This window comes from Scomber japonicus, chromosome 19 (assembly GCF_027409825.1).
Source record: "Scomber japonicus isolate fScoJap1 chromosome 19, fScoJap1.pri, whole genome shotgun sequence".
NCBI classification, from domain to species: Eukaryota; Metazoa; Chordata; class Actinopteri; order Scombriformes; family Scombridae; genus Scomber; species Scomber japonicus.
Genome location: NC_070596.1, coordinates 3,403,990 through 3,417,922, shown reverse-complemented (window position 1 = coordinate 3,417,922; position 13,933 = coordinate 3,403,990). Strand labels below are relative to the sequence as shown.

General features: G+C 41.1%; 1 protein-coding gene across 2 annotated transcripts in view; it reads right to left on the bottom strand.

The window, feature by feature from the left end:
- tln1 (talin 1) overlaps window positions 1–13,933 on the bottom strand; it is a 79,523-nt gene that overhangs the window by 24,129 nt on the left and 41,461 nt on the right. The window contains exons 14-34 of one of the 2 annotated variants that reach the window (XM_053340472.1): window positions 13,601–13,781; window positions 12,506–12,619; window positions 12,289–12,397; window positions 11,056–11,264; window positions 10,841–10,939; window positions 10,216–10,278; window positions 9,266–9,433; window positions 8,850–9,144; window positions 7,910–8,076; window positions 7,672–7,800; window positions 7,211–7,324; window positions 6,545–6,658; window positions 5,983–6,117; window positions 5,573–5,701; window positions 3,988–4,090; window positions 3,335–3,543; window positions 3,029–3,148; window positions 2,546–2,743; window positions 1,130–1,269; window positions 948–1,041; window positions 547–636 (exon numbers count right to left, since the gene is read on the bottom strand). In XM_053340472.1, the coding sequence (XP_053196447.1) occupies window positions 547–636; window positions 948–1,041; window positions 1,130–1,269; window positions 2,546–2,743; window positions 3,029–3,148; window positions 3,335–3,543; window positions 3,988–4,090; window positions 5,573–5,701; window positions 5,983–6,117; window positions 6,545–6,658; window positions 7,211–7,324; window positions 7,672–7,800; window positions 7,910–8,076; window positions 8,850–9,144; window positions 9,266–9,433; window positions 10,216–10,278; window positions 10,841–10,939; window positions 11,056–11,264; window positions 12,289–12,397; window positions 12,506–12,619; window positions 13,601–13,781 (2,980 nt within the window). The remainder of the gene's footprint in view (window positions 1–546; window positions 637–947; window positions 1,042–1,129; window positions 1,270–2,545; window positions 2,744–3,028; window positions 3,149–3,334; window positions 3,544–3,987; window positions 4,091–5,572; window positions 5,702–5,982; window positions 6,118–6,544; window positions 6,659–7,210; window positions 7,325–7,671; window positions 7,801–7,909; window positions 8,077–8,849; window positions 9,145–9,265; window positions 9,434–10,215; window positions 10,279–10,840; window positions 10,940–11,055; window positions 11,265–12,288; window positions 12,398–12,505; window positions 12,620–13,600; window positions 13,782–13,933) is intronic. The other variant, XM_053340473.1, reaches the window with a different exon arrangement.

Genomic DNA, 13,933 nt, shown 5'->3' with positions numbered 1-13,933 from the left:
CTAGTATTACTATCATAACAAATTCAATTGTGTTCTTATAGAAGTGAAAAACCACACGGTATAAGTTCTGCTTTACAGCACAGTGACTGGAGTGGCAAAGAAACATGGACACAATGGGTTTGAAGTTTAAAAGATCTGCAAAGAAAATACAATTTCTATTCATTTTACAGATCCATAAATTCTTTGTCTCCTGGAAACCCGCTGTGTAATTTGGCACTAATAGCGGCTAAATAGTGTGTTTAATTGGTACACTGCCAGTTCATTAAATCCTATTGAATGCCAAGTTAGTATAACTTTTAATTAGTGCACAGCTGTCAACATATGTAAAGAATAAAGTTTCCAATAAAAATGGAAAATTGATGAATATTTACTTGGGGTGAAATGGTTCCCTTTTTTCAAGAAAGTCTCTCTGGAAATTGACATTTACTGATAAACTCAACATAACTGAACACTGACCTAAAACAACAGTCTCAGAATGTCATTGCCATGTTCCCTTTAATTAGTACCACATGAAATAGTTACTTCCTGAAGCCATGTGTGTCGTACCTTGGAGTTTTCCATGACACTGTCAATGCAGTCAAAGTAGGACAGGTCAGTAACAGCTTCTGTTGGGTTCTCCAGCATCCCCCTTACAGACTACACACACACACACACACAAACAACACAGTGACAACATACACAACAATACACACACTGTATCTGCATATCTCTCACACATAACCTCTGTACAGTCTAAATGCTCTATTCAATTCTTGTTTCTAATTTTCTTTTTTAATTTTTTTCAAACGGTATCCATGACCTGAGGATCAATCATTGCAAGTCAAGTGACATTAAAATGGACACACGTGGTTATCATAGAAACCACAATAAACAGTGAATCAGTTGCCTGCTCATTGACAGGATTGATGGGTTAATAGATGGATGGATAGTTTTAATATTGTAGTTACCTCAAGCTCCCTGAGAGCATTGTCACACTCCTTCTGACCTGGAGCCTGCTGAGTGCACATGGTGATGAGCTGGTTGATACTGTCTGTAACGGCCCTGTGGAAACAAGCTCAGAGATGTAAGAGACACATAAGCAGTAAAAAAAAGACTGGCAAACAAAGACACAAAGAGAAATGTTAGTTACCGAGCAGCAGCTGCCAGCTGGTTCTTGAGGTTGGGGGAGCTGGGGTCAGTGGACAGGGCTTTGGCTGCCAGCAGCAGCTTACTGGATGACATGGAGATTGTCTTCAAGTTTGACACCACCTGCGTCTGGTCTTCTTTAGACTGGACGAGAGGAGGAAGAAGAAACTTTACAACTGCTGTTTACAAAAACTGGCTGAGATGAAATGATGTCTGAAGACCTTACGACTCATGACTCTTTATCCCAATAGATAGAATCCAAGGATAAAGAATTACAATATGCTGGCAGCAAAAGGTGCCAAGCCACTAATTATATTTGTTAACTGAATGCTAACATTACATGGTTTGTGATTAAATAAGGAAACTGTAGAACTGTACTGTAGTTACTGAAATAGAATTAGGGATGATCACATTTAGATGAATCACTAAAACACAATGCCTGGTTGTGCACTTCTGCTTTTAATGCATACACAGCTGCAACAGTTAGTCAATTCATTCATTTATCAATCCACATAGATTTAATCACTCACTAAATATTAAAAAAAGTGACAATTAATTAATAATTGAGTTATTTGGCTCCAGCTTCTGAAATGTGAACAGTTCAGTTTCTTCAGTCTTCTGTGACAGTGAACTAAATATCTTTGTTGTTGTCAACTGCTTATTAGGACATTTAAGGACGTCACCTTGATCTTTGTTTGATGTTTGTATATGTGTGTGTGTGTGTGTGTGTGTGTGTGTGTGTGTGTGTGTGTAAAAGCCTGTTATATCTTATTCCTCCATGGAGTAGACCTCCACTGTTGTCCAAAAACTAGAAATGAGGAATGAACCTTTTTTTAGGTGATGTGTTTTCAACATTTTCCCTCTTCAGTAGAAAGAAATGGGCTTGTGCTTAGACCCAAAGCCAGGGTGAGCAAACACTGAGTCTTAAGAAAACAATGGTAACATAAAGGACTCTTTATTCAGGACTCATCTCCAATTGTATGGCAATGGAGGAAATTGTTTTGTAAATGTATCATGAGGTAATGAGTATATACGCTCATTGCTAGAATTCTCATTTATGCTGTTACATTTTGAAGCCGGCTCCAATTCACTGTAAGAATCAATACATTTTCATTTTATCCAATCAAATGATTCAGTTACCTCCCTCGCTGAGTGGAGCACATTTCAGTGCAATTAAATAGTAACTTTACACCAGGTTGAAATGTAGTGTTTCTCTATCATCCCTAGTTAAATGTTTCAAGCATGTTTCACTTGTAAAAACACTCAACAAGTCATATTGTAGTATTCTGGAGTATACTGGTGTGTTATTACAGCACAGTGAAAAGAAAAAAACACTGGAGGTCAGCAAAAATACAATGTTGAGCAGGGGTTAAGTTACTCTTTAAATCATCATGTGTAAGTATTCTTTCATCATACTGACCTGGGATGTTCCAGCCATGTCAACACCAGCCTCCAGGAAGTTGCTGAAGTCTTGTCCAAATTTGCTGGTGGACCTGGCCAGGTCCTGAGTGGTTCCTCTGGATGCCTGGACCACCTCATTGGCTGACTGATTCAGACCGGCCGCCACCTCGTTGAGGTGAGCCTGAACCTCTGGGAAGCTCCTTCCACTAGATGGGAACTACAGAGAGAAGAACAATGAGAGCTGCTAATAGTAACACAGCAGACACACCCCAGTGCAGCAGAGGAAAAAACTAAATTGAAAAGAAAATGCTGATGGTTGCTATGCCACCAACATCTGGGTTATGGTTAACAGAATTGTGAATGCATCAGTTTGGATGACATTTGTTCATTCTCTAAAGTTTGAGTCAATGCCATTTATGGATGATTAGGCTGTTTTACATAAGAATACAATACATTAAAAAAAGATATTTATCATAAAATCACACAGGTAACCAGTACTAACAGAGTCAGCCAGGAGAGTCTTGCTGGCTTCGCCCACAGTGCGGATGGCATTGTCCACATCCCTCTGACCAGGAAGGCAGTTCACACATCTGTTCAGGGCCTGGGACACTGCCTTAGCCACCTACACACACACAGACACACACAGACACACACAGACACACACAGACACACACAGACACGCACACACACACAAAAATTAATTAATTATCAGTCAGGAGTCTGTTGTGGCTTTATGTCACTTGACAGCCTCAGTATTACTGACACTTCAATCCTTCTATCTGCCCCTCTGTGTCCCTATATGCCTGACCTGGGCCAGCCTCTGCTGACTCTCTGCATCTCCTGGCTTTGCAATGGCTCTCTTGGTTTCTTCAATCAAGTTGGCTGACTTATCCATGACGGCACCGGCACAGTCCAACATGGCATTGCGTGCTGCTGGGTCATCTGTGGTGGCAGCGACTCCTCTGGCGGCTGAGGCCAGGGACTTCAGAGCCTGGGCCACGTCTCTGGCTGCCATACCTGGATCCACCAGAGAGAGGAGGGGAACTCATGAGTGTGTGACATGAAGCAATTACGGAGGATGAACGATTTGTTACAATGAAGACCCAAATTGTTCAAAATGAAGTAAGTAAGATGTTAAGAAATAAACAGAAAAAAACCCCTTCATGTAATATGAAGCAGGATGATTATTTATTTATATGAATCTGTTTCATAACGTCATAGTTATGTATTGTGAATCTGGTCACACATTTGAGTATTCTTGGTTCTCTGTGTGGGCCATTTAATGTTAAATGGACAAATAAGTTAAAATGTATATGTAATGTATATTGTTTAATTTATAGGTTTCTGTCATACTAATATTTGCAGTACTTTTACAGCAAGGCACATTCTGATGTATTCTGATATGATGGGATAGTTAAAGCAAAGACTGATATAGAGTTAAGTGAATTCATGTTAACCCACCTGTGTAGTTCTCATTTCCTTGAGTTGCCTCACTCAGCAGCTGGGCTATGGCTGAGCTCACAGCCTTGGTGCTGGTACCCAGATCCTGAGAACATTTCTCAAGCTGAACAGCAAAGACACAAGAGAGGAGAGACTCTGTTATTCATACTGTTCTCAATACATTGTTCCCATGTGGCAACTAGGCAAATGAAGCTTCTTCTGTTGGTGACATCTAGTTAATGTCATCGCACAACCCGATAAGGAATAAAGATTCTGTGTGTGTGTGTGTGTGTGTGTGTGTGTGTGTGTGTGTGTGTGTGTGTGTGTGTGTGTGGGCGCAGCATGAGGGGGTGCAGCATGAATATCCAGTTAAACCCTCAGGTGTAATAGCCCTCCAAACCACAATGTGTGTAAGTGGTACAACCTGTATTTCTACTTGTTGGCTATGCAGTAAGTGAAAACTGCAGAGTCAGTGATTCAAAGTTTTAGCTTAACTCAACACTTTAGCCAAAATGTGAGATATTTTTGTCTTTTATGTTTGTGGTGAATGAAACTCTGAAGACTTTTAGTTGAAATTCATCTGCTGGCCTTCAGTAACTTTGTTCCTGACATTTACTCAGCTGTTTCTCTGCTGTGGAACTAAGAGAACAGTAAGAGGCAATGTTGTTTTATGCAGCATTATTGTCTCTGATGTAGACAGATAAACTGACTAAGATAAATTAAGCCACGCCAGGCTTTGTCAGAAAAACAGCAGACAGGAGTGTGCATGATGTTACTCAGTAAATAAACAATGTAACTCAGTAATATTTGAAGTGTGAATTATATAAATATCCTGTGTGGGAATTCTGCATCTTGTTGTCTGAGCTGTCAGAAACTGATCTGGAATCTTTCCAGGCTGATATTGATACAAGACAGTAGGCAGTACAGTTAGTTTGTTTTCTTTTTTTGGAATACATGTACAAACTGAGATTTCATTTAGTTACTGACCACTCACACTGAAATGTGTTTTTGTTTCATTTCTCTCATGCTTACACCCTACACCCTCATCTTGTCTGTATTATGTGTTCTGATAACAGGCTGCAGGTTCAGCAAATCCAGATTTCTTCAGTTCTGCCTTTCTCTGTCTGAAATCAGTGCAGTTCACATCCATCTACAGTAGCTGCTAAAAAAAAACTATGAGGCAGTACATAGAGCAGCAGGACTGATTGATATGTTTGTGAATGTATAAATGTATTTCATATATGTTATATGTTTTCTTGGTATAAGCTGAGTCACAAACAGCAGGATGAAGTAACTGCAGCTGGAGCTACAGAAACAGCTGGAGCCTGCTCAGCCCTCTCATCATCACCTCTGACCCTCAGCAGTGGCCTTCACTCAGGCCTCTAATCCTGCAGGTCTGATGGCTCCAGGATGAGGGGAGCACACTGGGTGAGTACATAGTTTCAGATCATACTCTCCACACTTTGGGAGTTGAAGGGAGTCACATTTCATCGCAATACTGCTACACCAGAGTTCAGGGCTCCCCCCACCAGCAAAAGCCCGCTTTAACCCCTGTTAGTGTGTGTGTGTGTGTGTGCGTGCGTGCATGCGTGTGTGTGTGTCTTACAGTCTCTCCTGGCAGTGGTTTGAGTTTGCCCTCCTCAGCCGAAGCCTTGGCCTCCTGGATGTCCTTCTCTAGACCTCTCACCATTGACAGAGCATTGTCTATCTCCAACGGACCACACGCTTCCTGAGCCTAGAATATAATCATTATATGACAATATTTAATGATCACCCAACCTTTATTCCCTCTATACAATTTACATTAGCAATGCAACAGAAAACATTAAAGTTAAAACAACCTATTGGAGCTCTATCATTCAAATCTTGATGCCTTATGATTTAACTAGACTTCATGGTATCACTGTCATTATGGCAATATGAAAAAATTACAATATTTTTGTAGTTAAATTGTGACAGACACAATTGTGGAGCTTCAGCTGTGTAATTATTAAAAGGATAGTAGAATAGCAGTACCTTCTGTGAGGCAGTGCGGAGCTCAGCCAAAGCACTGGCCAGGTTCTTAGCACACTGGCTGAGCTGCATAGCTGAGGCCTGGTCACTGATGGTGGGAACTGTGGCCTTGGATGCTGTCACCATCTTAGCACCAGGCTGGATGAGACAAACTATTAGAACTGACTTTTATTTCAAAAAACATGAACTCATTATATTACAATGGTGGATGGACAAAGAACTTAGCGAGTTATTCTTAGAGCCGATGTTTGTCTTGAAGGTGGAGTTAGAGATAACATGTAAGGATCATTCAAATCAAATGGGTTTAAAAAGGTAGCACATGTAAGAACTGGCCACCTGTCAAACCAAAAAACCCTCCAAACCAGTTGGGGTAGCATATCACCAGAAACTTGGGGTGTCTGTTACATTATGCACTACTGTTGTGTCAAATGTACTGTATGTTCTGTTCTGCTAGAAGTCTGTTATTGTACTCATTTATCAATATAGACAGTTTGGCAGTACTGGACAGTTTTACATGTGTTGCCCCTGTTCACTGAGTGGAGCCTGCTGTGTGAGCCTGTGTTACCTGCAGGAAGTTCTGGCTGGCACTGATGAGGGCCAGCTGAGCACTGGGACTGTCAGGCTGAGACTGGCTGCCTCTGACTCCCTGAACCAGCTGAGGGATCTGCTCTGCCACCACCTGATGTCACACACACACACACACACACACACACACACACACACACACACACACACACACACACACACACACACACACACACACACACACACACACACACACACACACACACACACACACACACACACACACACACACACACACACACACACACGGCAAGCTCACATTAAAAACATTACAGTTGACTAATTTACGTGCACTATATCTATCCATCTCATTTCAAGTCTGAAATGAAACTGAAATGAAATTGCATGCTTTGCTGGTACAACATACAGGTCTGTTAAGTACTGTGCTATATTTTTTAATTCTATGTACCAGTAAGAATGCAACTTTCTGTCTGTTCAGTAGGTATTTAACAATTAGTTTGACTTCAAAAATGCATGATGTTTTAAATTTCAGTTGGACTTAGAAGGATGCAAACAATGATACAAAAGAATAATACAGAGAGCAAAGAGAGCAAGGGAACAGACAAAGGAGTGGCAATGAGAAAAGAGAAAGCCACTCTGTCTATAAGCACCATGTGTGCAGTGCATGCAGGTAGGTGGTGTTCACCTTGCAGCTCTGGACGAGCTGCTGCTGAGCAGCCTGGTTCTTGTTGGACGAGGCAGCGTGCTGAGCTGCAGCTATCGTCTGAGTGGCTGCTGCTGCTGCCTGTTTGGCTGCATTCTGACAGGAAAAAGGAAACAGACATCTGTTAGCTTGTATGTCACTATGAAACTAGCAATATATACAATTTAGAGTTGTATAACTGACTGACTGAAATGTTACTGTGCATGGGATCTGTTGACAATCTTTTCAACAACTATAGATACACAGTAACTTTCATTCATGGTTGGATGTAGGTTATATCCACTGGGACCAAGATACTCTTACTTAAAAAGCTTTGTTTGTCTTTTATTACATGATGAGGATGAAGCTAGCTTGCACTAGTCAGGCAGATAATTCTGTGTAGGCAACATAAAGTACAGTCAGGGTTTTTTCGTAGCTCTTTGTTCCACCTCTCTCCTTTTTACCTCCAGCTTGTTGACCAGACGTTTCTTGATAGCATTCTGTGCAGCAGCATTTGTGGCCATGCGCAGACCTTCAGCAGCCTCTCGCAACTTCTGCTGCTGCTCCTCACTGTCAGGGTTTGCTGCTGCACCCTGGAGTGACATGCACATGGACCATTATGACATTATATGGATTTTTACATAGACTAATTGAAATAAAACAATCTCATGGACATATTGAAAAAGAAAAAGAAAGGCAGACCTTTGCTGCCTCCACCATCTTGGCAGTGGCGTCAGCCAGCAGCTTGGCAGCTGACAACAGCTTGCGGGAGTTCTCCAGGTCTGACTCTCCCTCTGCATCCATCTTGATGGCGTTGACCAGATCAGAGGTGGCCTGGGCAAGAATTCGAGCCTGACGGACCATCTCACCTGGTGGATTAAACGAGGGGGATAGGAAGAAAAAAGAAGTGGTTGACGAAAAGTTCCATCCTTGGGACTGCTATCACTGTAATCAGTCTGTAACATTCAATGTGATTATATTATGATCAAATGTATATAGTTACATAGGACTATATAGCCTATCCAATAGCAGTCTGAGAATGATGGGGTGATGATTTAGTTTTCAGTATAGTGAGGGATTAATTGCTTGACCTCTCTCTGCAGAAGCCTGATGGACAGAGATGGGTCATCAGCCCACCTGGACTGACTGAGTGGATGCTTCAGTTTATGTAGCAGGATGAAATAACCCCTCTGTCTGCCCTGGCTTCCACACTGTTTGGTTGGTTTTTAGTTTCATTTGTCTGTTTGTTATCTAAAATACAACTTTTTAATAGTCATAACTCATTAGTGGTCTTCTCTCATATGTCTGGCCTGTGTTACAACCTGGTAGCAGTCCACAATACACAAGCTTTAGAAAGAGCCAATAACATACTGACACTTTGCTATATTTTTAGCCTTTCCTCTAGAGGAGGCAAGAGATCAGTTCATTGAATCATAAAATATTCAGCCATTATATTATGCAATATCCTGCCAAAGTCGCCATCTTTTCTTAAGAGTCTAATATCCAACACACACAGATCATGAATATCCACAACACATTTTCATTTCATTCAAGCCTATATCTACACATCTACTGAGCATCCTGATGCCCAGCTGTGGTCAATGTGAGCCCTGTGGTCATGATTTCAGCTCTCTGCACCTACCAGCATCTCCCATTGAGCTGAAAATGTTTTCAGTGACATCCAGAATGCGGTCAGTGGCCTCTCCGTGGCGTCCAATAGGATGGCCTCCACTGGCATACTGTTTGATGTGTTGAAGCAGCTCATTGAGAGCCTGAGTGACACCAGTGGCAGCCGCGCCCACCTGTTTCAGGAGGACCTCGTCATTGGTGGCCCCCTGTGATGCCTCTACACAGCCTTCCACTGACTTGGCCACCAGCTTGCCTGCTTCAATCAGCTGCTCCTGGCACACTGGGGAGCTGATGGTTGGAGCCACCACCTAGACAAACAAAGGAAGACCTCAGGCTATTTTCACATACAACAGGAAAATCAAAGCTCTAAAATTCCTTCAAAAAAAGCTGCAGTCATACAGTAGATATATGTCAGGTAGTCTTACTCACCCTGGTGCAGGCCACCAGCTGAGACGTGGACAGAGCACACTGAGTGGCTGCAGCGATGACCCGGTTCTGCTGGGCTGAGTCCTCTGTCTTCTGGGCCACGTTCTTAGCTTTGAGCACCAGAGCTGCTGCAGCATTAGCCACAGCCTTAGCCAGCTGCATCAGCATGTCCTGTCAATGGCAAACACACAGCAGCTGGCATTATTTAACAATCACCACCACATTAGTTGTAGGTGAAGAAGGGGAGGAAGTGATAATAGAAGTGAAATTTTGAATGCTTGAAATTTTATTTATGAAATTATTCACAGTATATAATTAAATCCAGAATTATTTAATAACAGGAAAAGATAGCCTGATGACTTCAAATCAAACATGATTGGGCTTTTTTAGGTCATTTTAATCCACTACTAATGTAGTCATGCTATGCACATGCACATACTACACTTGAATGAGTTACTGATGACTGTAATCTTTCCTCCTGTCCATACTGGTCAGTAAGAGTTGCAACAACTATACTATATTCCATGCAAGCACTTCTTTGCTGAGCAGCAGTGGAGAGACAGTAGCAGGGCAATGTCCAATACAGACTGTAACTTTGAGAAATACCCACTGGACTGCTTTCACTCAGACTGCTGTTGAATTTACATTTTTAAACAGAAGGAGTTGGATTTTAATTCACATCTCACAATAGAGCCACGTTAGGAAGGGTCACTTCAGGGCCAGTATATACCGGAGAAAGGATTCAATAATTCATATACATCATACACATTAGAGTGAACATCCTAAATATCCTCTCTGCAGTCACATGATACCAATTTGATTTGATTTATGATTGGCAGGATGAATTATGATTACATCACACACTAAATTACTTACTATTACCTTGTGGACTGAGAGATTGTTTTGATTGGCCTTTTAGAGTGAGGCGTTTGTCTAAAAGACATATTTGTTACCAGTGTTTGACAATAAGAGGAGAATCTCCATCTGGCAACCCTTAAAGATCCTTTACCTCGAAACTGTTAAATATAGACATGAAACAGAAGAACACAGGATACACTTTTAGAACACAGCCAAAGGCAACAGTCCTAATGTGTCTTCTTATATCAACCTTCTCATTCTTTTGGGGTTAAGAACTGACTGACATGCTTGCTTCTGCTGAAACAAAACCACTCAGGCACTAGTGTATTTGTTCTTTCAGGAAGGTTCATTTCACTTGACCTGCTCTTGTGGAGCCAAATGTGGTTCCTCAAAGGCCACTTTAAATGAAAGGCCTAATCATTTAGAATTAGCCATGAACTCAAATAGCAAGTGTAACATTTGACAGAATTATATATTATGAAGTTTCTTCATTTATTTGTTGTTGTTGTTGTTGTTATTGATGTGTTGTCTTCTCACACACAGATGTTTGTACAATTGGTTCTTGAATGAGACGGTTAGAGCCAATAGACACAACTCACACACTACAGTATTTTCCATAAAGTTGCTTCTCTGTAATATAACACAGAATGAGTGATGTACCACCAAAAATACTTAAAACCAGAACTAAAAATGCTTTTATTAAAATTAAGATGGACACACCTGGAACTGTGGATCAGTGTCTGTCTCTCCGATGTGAGACAGCAGCTCTCCGCTGGCCTGGCCCACGTTTCCTGCAGCCTGCAGCAGATTCTGACGAGGCTGAAACCAAATGTTTAGTTAGTCAGCTCACTGGACAGAAATTAGGGACACAAACTCAAACAACAAAACAGCAGACATTTCAAAAACATGACACATCAGCAGTATCTATGGTGTACCTCTGTGTTTGCAGGCTGGGCAGTCTTCAACATGTCAGACACAGCACTGGCCAGGTTCTTAGCAGCACACAGTAGCTGCTGACCATTTCCTCCTTCATCCTCCATGAGTGCTGCCAGCAGTTTAACACCCTTTGACATCTCAGTCAGGTTGGAGGAGATTGTGGTAACAGCACAGCCCACCGCTGTGTAGTCTGTCTCTGCTGGGTCACCTGCAGTTACAAAGACAGATGACTATATTCATTTCTTGAGAAGGAACTAGTTTGGTCACACAGGCCAAACACAAGTAACAAACATATGATTAGCTCAGCTATGGGCACAAAACCCTCTGTGAAACATCTAAACATATTTTACCAGACAGTCAGTATACTCTTTATGTTACTGAATATACCTTCAGCTCATTTATGGTTTGGACTCTCCCCCTCTCCAAACATTTTCTGATTAACCAGGACCAGTTACAGGACCAGCCTCTGATAAGTTTATCAATCCTGCCCAAAATGCAAAATGCTGTTACCCAAATATACTAACCTGATGTGACTTACATATATATTTTAAAAAATATAGTACAGATAAGACTCTTAGCTTTTCCCACATGTGTAGAGATCATTTAACATGTAAAGTGTCATCAGCACATTTCTTTACACAAACTGCACTGCACTCTGAAAGAGGAGGAAGTGTGTATTAAGGGATTCTGATAAGTATTTCAGTATTTCTATAGGTCTATAGGTCATTACAGAGTAACTTAACATCAGTGTTTCTGTTCTCTCATTCCCACATCACTATAGAAGCTGAGAAACTGAGCAACATGTTTATTCCTGGAAACTGACAGATCATGTTATCCATATTACTGTTATTATACATGTTGGAAGCCATAAGGAGAAGAGATAGATGGCCATTATCACAACCAACTGTCTTGTTTGTTCACCTTGTTGAAGGTAAACTTCATCAATAGTGACAGTAATGTATGTATTATCAGAGTTTCTCTGTGATGGTGGTAGATCATCTGTACACTCTCAGCAAAAAAGTCAGATTCATTAAAACTGGTAAAACAAATTAACAAATGTAAAGGATGTGTTGGCCTCATCAGGAGTCCCTAGATGTACCTCTTAACCTATGTGTGTAATTTGGTAATTAACTGTTAATGCATCTTAAATTTCAAATTGGCCCAGAGAGGATTCTATATGTTTGAACAAATATTATGAATATGAAAACAGATATATGTTCCTGTGTTTCTACCTGCAGTGAGGTTGACCATGGAGGCAGTGCCTGCTGTGATGGCATCCACCTGGGAATGGATCTCATGTTTGGACTCATCCATCTTGTTTTTGCGCCAGGCTTGGGATGCCTTAAACAAAAGACGAAAAAACTGTTTTCCTCTGGTCGCGTATACACTGCTCAGCATTTATATCGGTAATTAAATCAATTCAAAGAATAAAGGAGAATTTTATCTCACAGCATCTGTTCCCAGAGGAGGCAGGGCATCAAATTCATCCAGAGAGGCCTGGGCAGCCTGGACAGCTTGCATACTGGAGTTGATGGTTCCAGTCAGGGCTTGCTGGGCTGAAGTCTGGAGACACACAAAAGAACTGTCAATACTATTAACTACTGTAAAGTTCTATCTAACACAGTTCCTTAAATATGTCTCGATGTCAATTTTACCAATATATTTGGTATTTTTTACATTCTAATTGGGAAAGGAGTTATTAGTATAGTTATATGTAGTGTATTTTTCTTGTCAACAAATCCCATAAAAAGCCAACATGACAGACTTTCTGACTTCTGCACTCTGTCTGTGACTCTCAGCTCCAAGTCCATTGGTTCAATTATAATTTGTTCTTGAGTTCAATATCAAAATTCAGAGAAAATTCTGAACTCTTTAAAGCTGTGAATGTGAGACTTGTATCTCCCCCTTCTGGCCGTGAGAGTAAAGAGGTGCACTGGGCTGTGAATGTATCACTCTCTCATGAGCGCCCCAAACATCAGGCACACCAGACCAGTGGTGCACTGTTCATCTGGCAAACTGGGATAACACTATGCCTGATGAACAGTGCACCACTGGCCATAGCCTACTATTGCAGCTGTATAACAGTGGATACATTGTTTGGGGCACCAGCATGGCAAATTTATATGTAAAAGATCCACACAGAATGAATTCACAGAGCAGAATTTAAACTGTCACCCCTCAGAAATGTGACTTAATTCTAAAATGTATAATCCCTTTCTAAATCATCAGTATATTTACATCATTACTACTATAACATATATATAACTGATTGGAGTGATTCTGTTTATGATTACATTTTGTTCAGCCATCCTTGAAAAACAACAACAACAAAGAATTAGGTTTTGTAAAGAAAATGTTCTTGAAATATCAAAGCAAGTTAGGTATTTTGCACATTGTACTATGAAATGCATTATAGGTTTGATATGCATGTTATATTTGTTTCAAACTACAGATCAGAAACAGAAAGCTAAGATGGCGGTTTATAGTATCAGTATCAATCACATCCTGTCTGTCAGTTGAACCTGTCAGTGTTATTGGTTTTACCAGTGGAGGCATGTGTCCTCGGTGCATCTGTCCACTGGTGATGTGTTGCTTAGCCTGAGGCATGGAGCCCATCTGGTAGCTCTCTGGACCTCCAGCTCCTGAGCGCATGATTGCTGGCAGAGCCACTGAGCCTGTCTCCACCCGGCCCACTTTATTAAACTGCTGCTGAAGCACTGTGGACCTAGAGTGATGGTGGTTTGGAATGAATATGTCTTATTGGAAACTACTAAATGCACAATGTCTGTAAATGACAACAATCATAGTACTTTCTATCAGTGAAACACACACACACACACACACACACACACACACACACACACACACACACACACA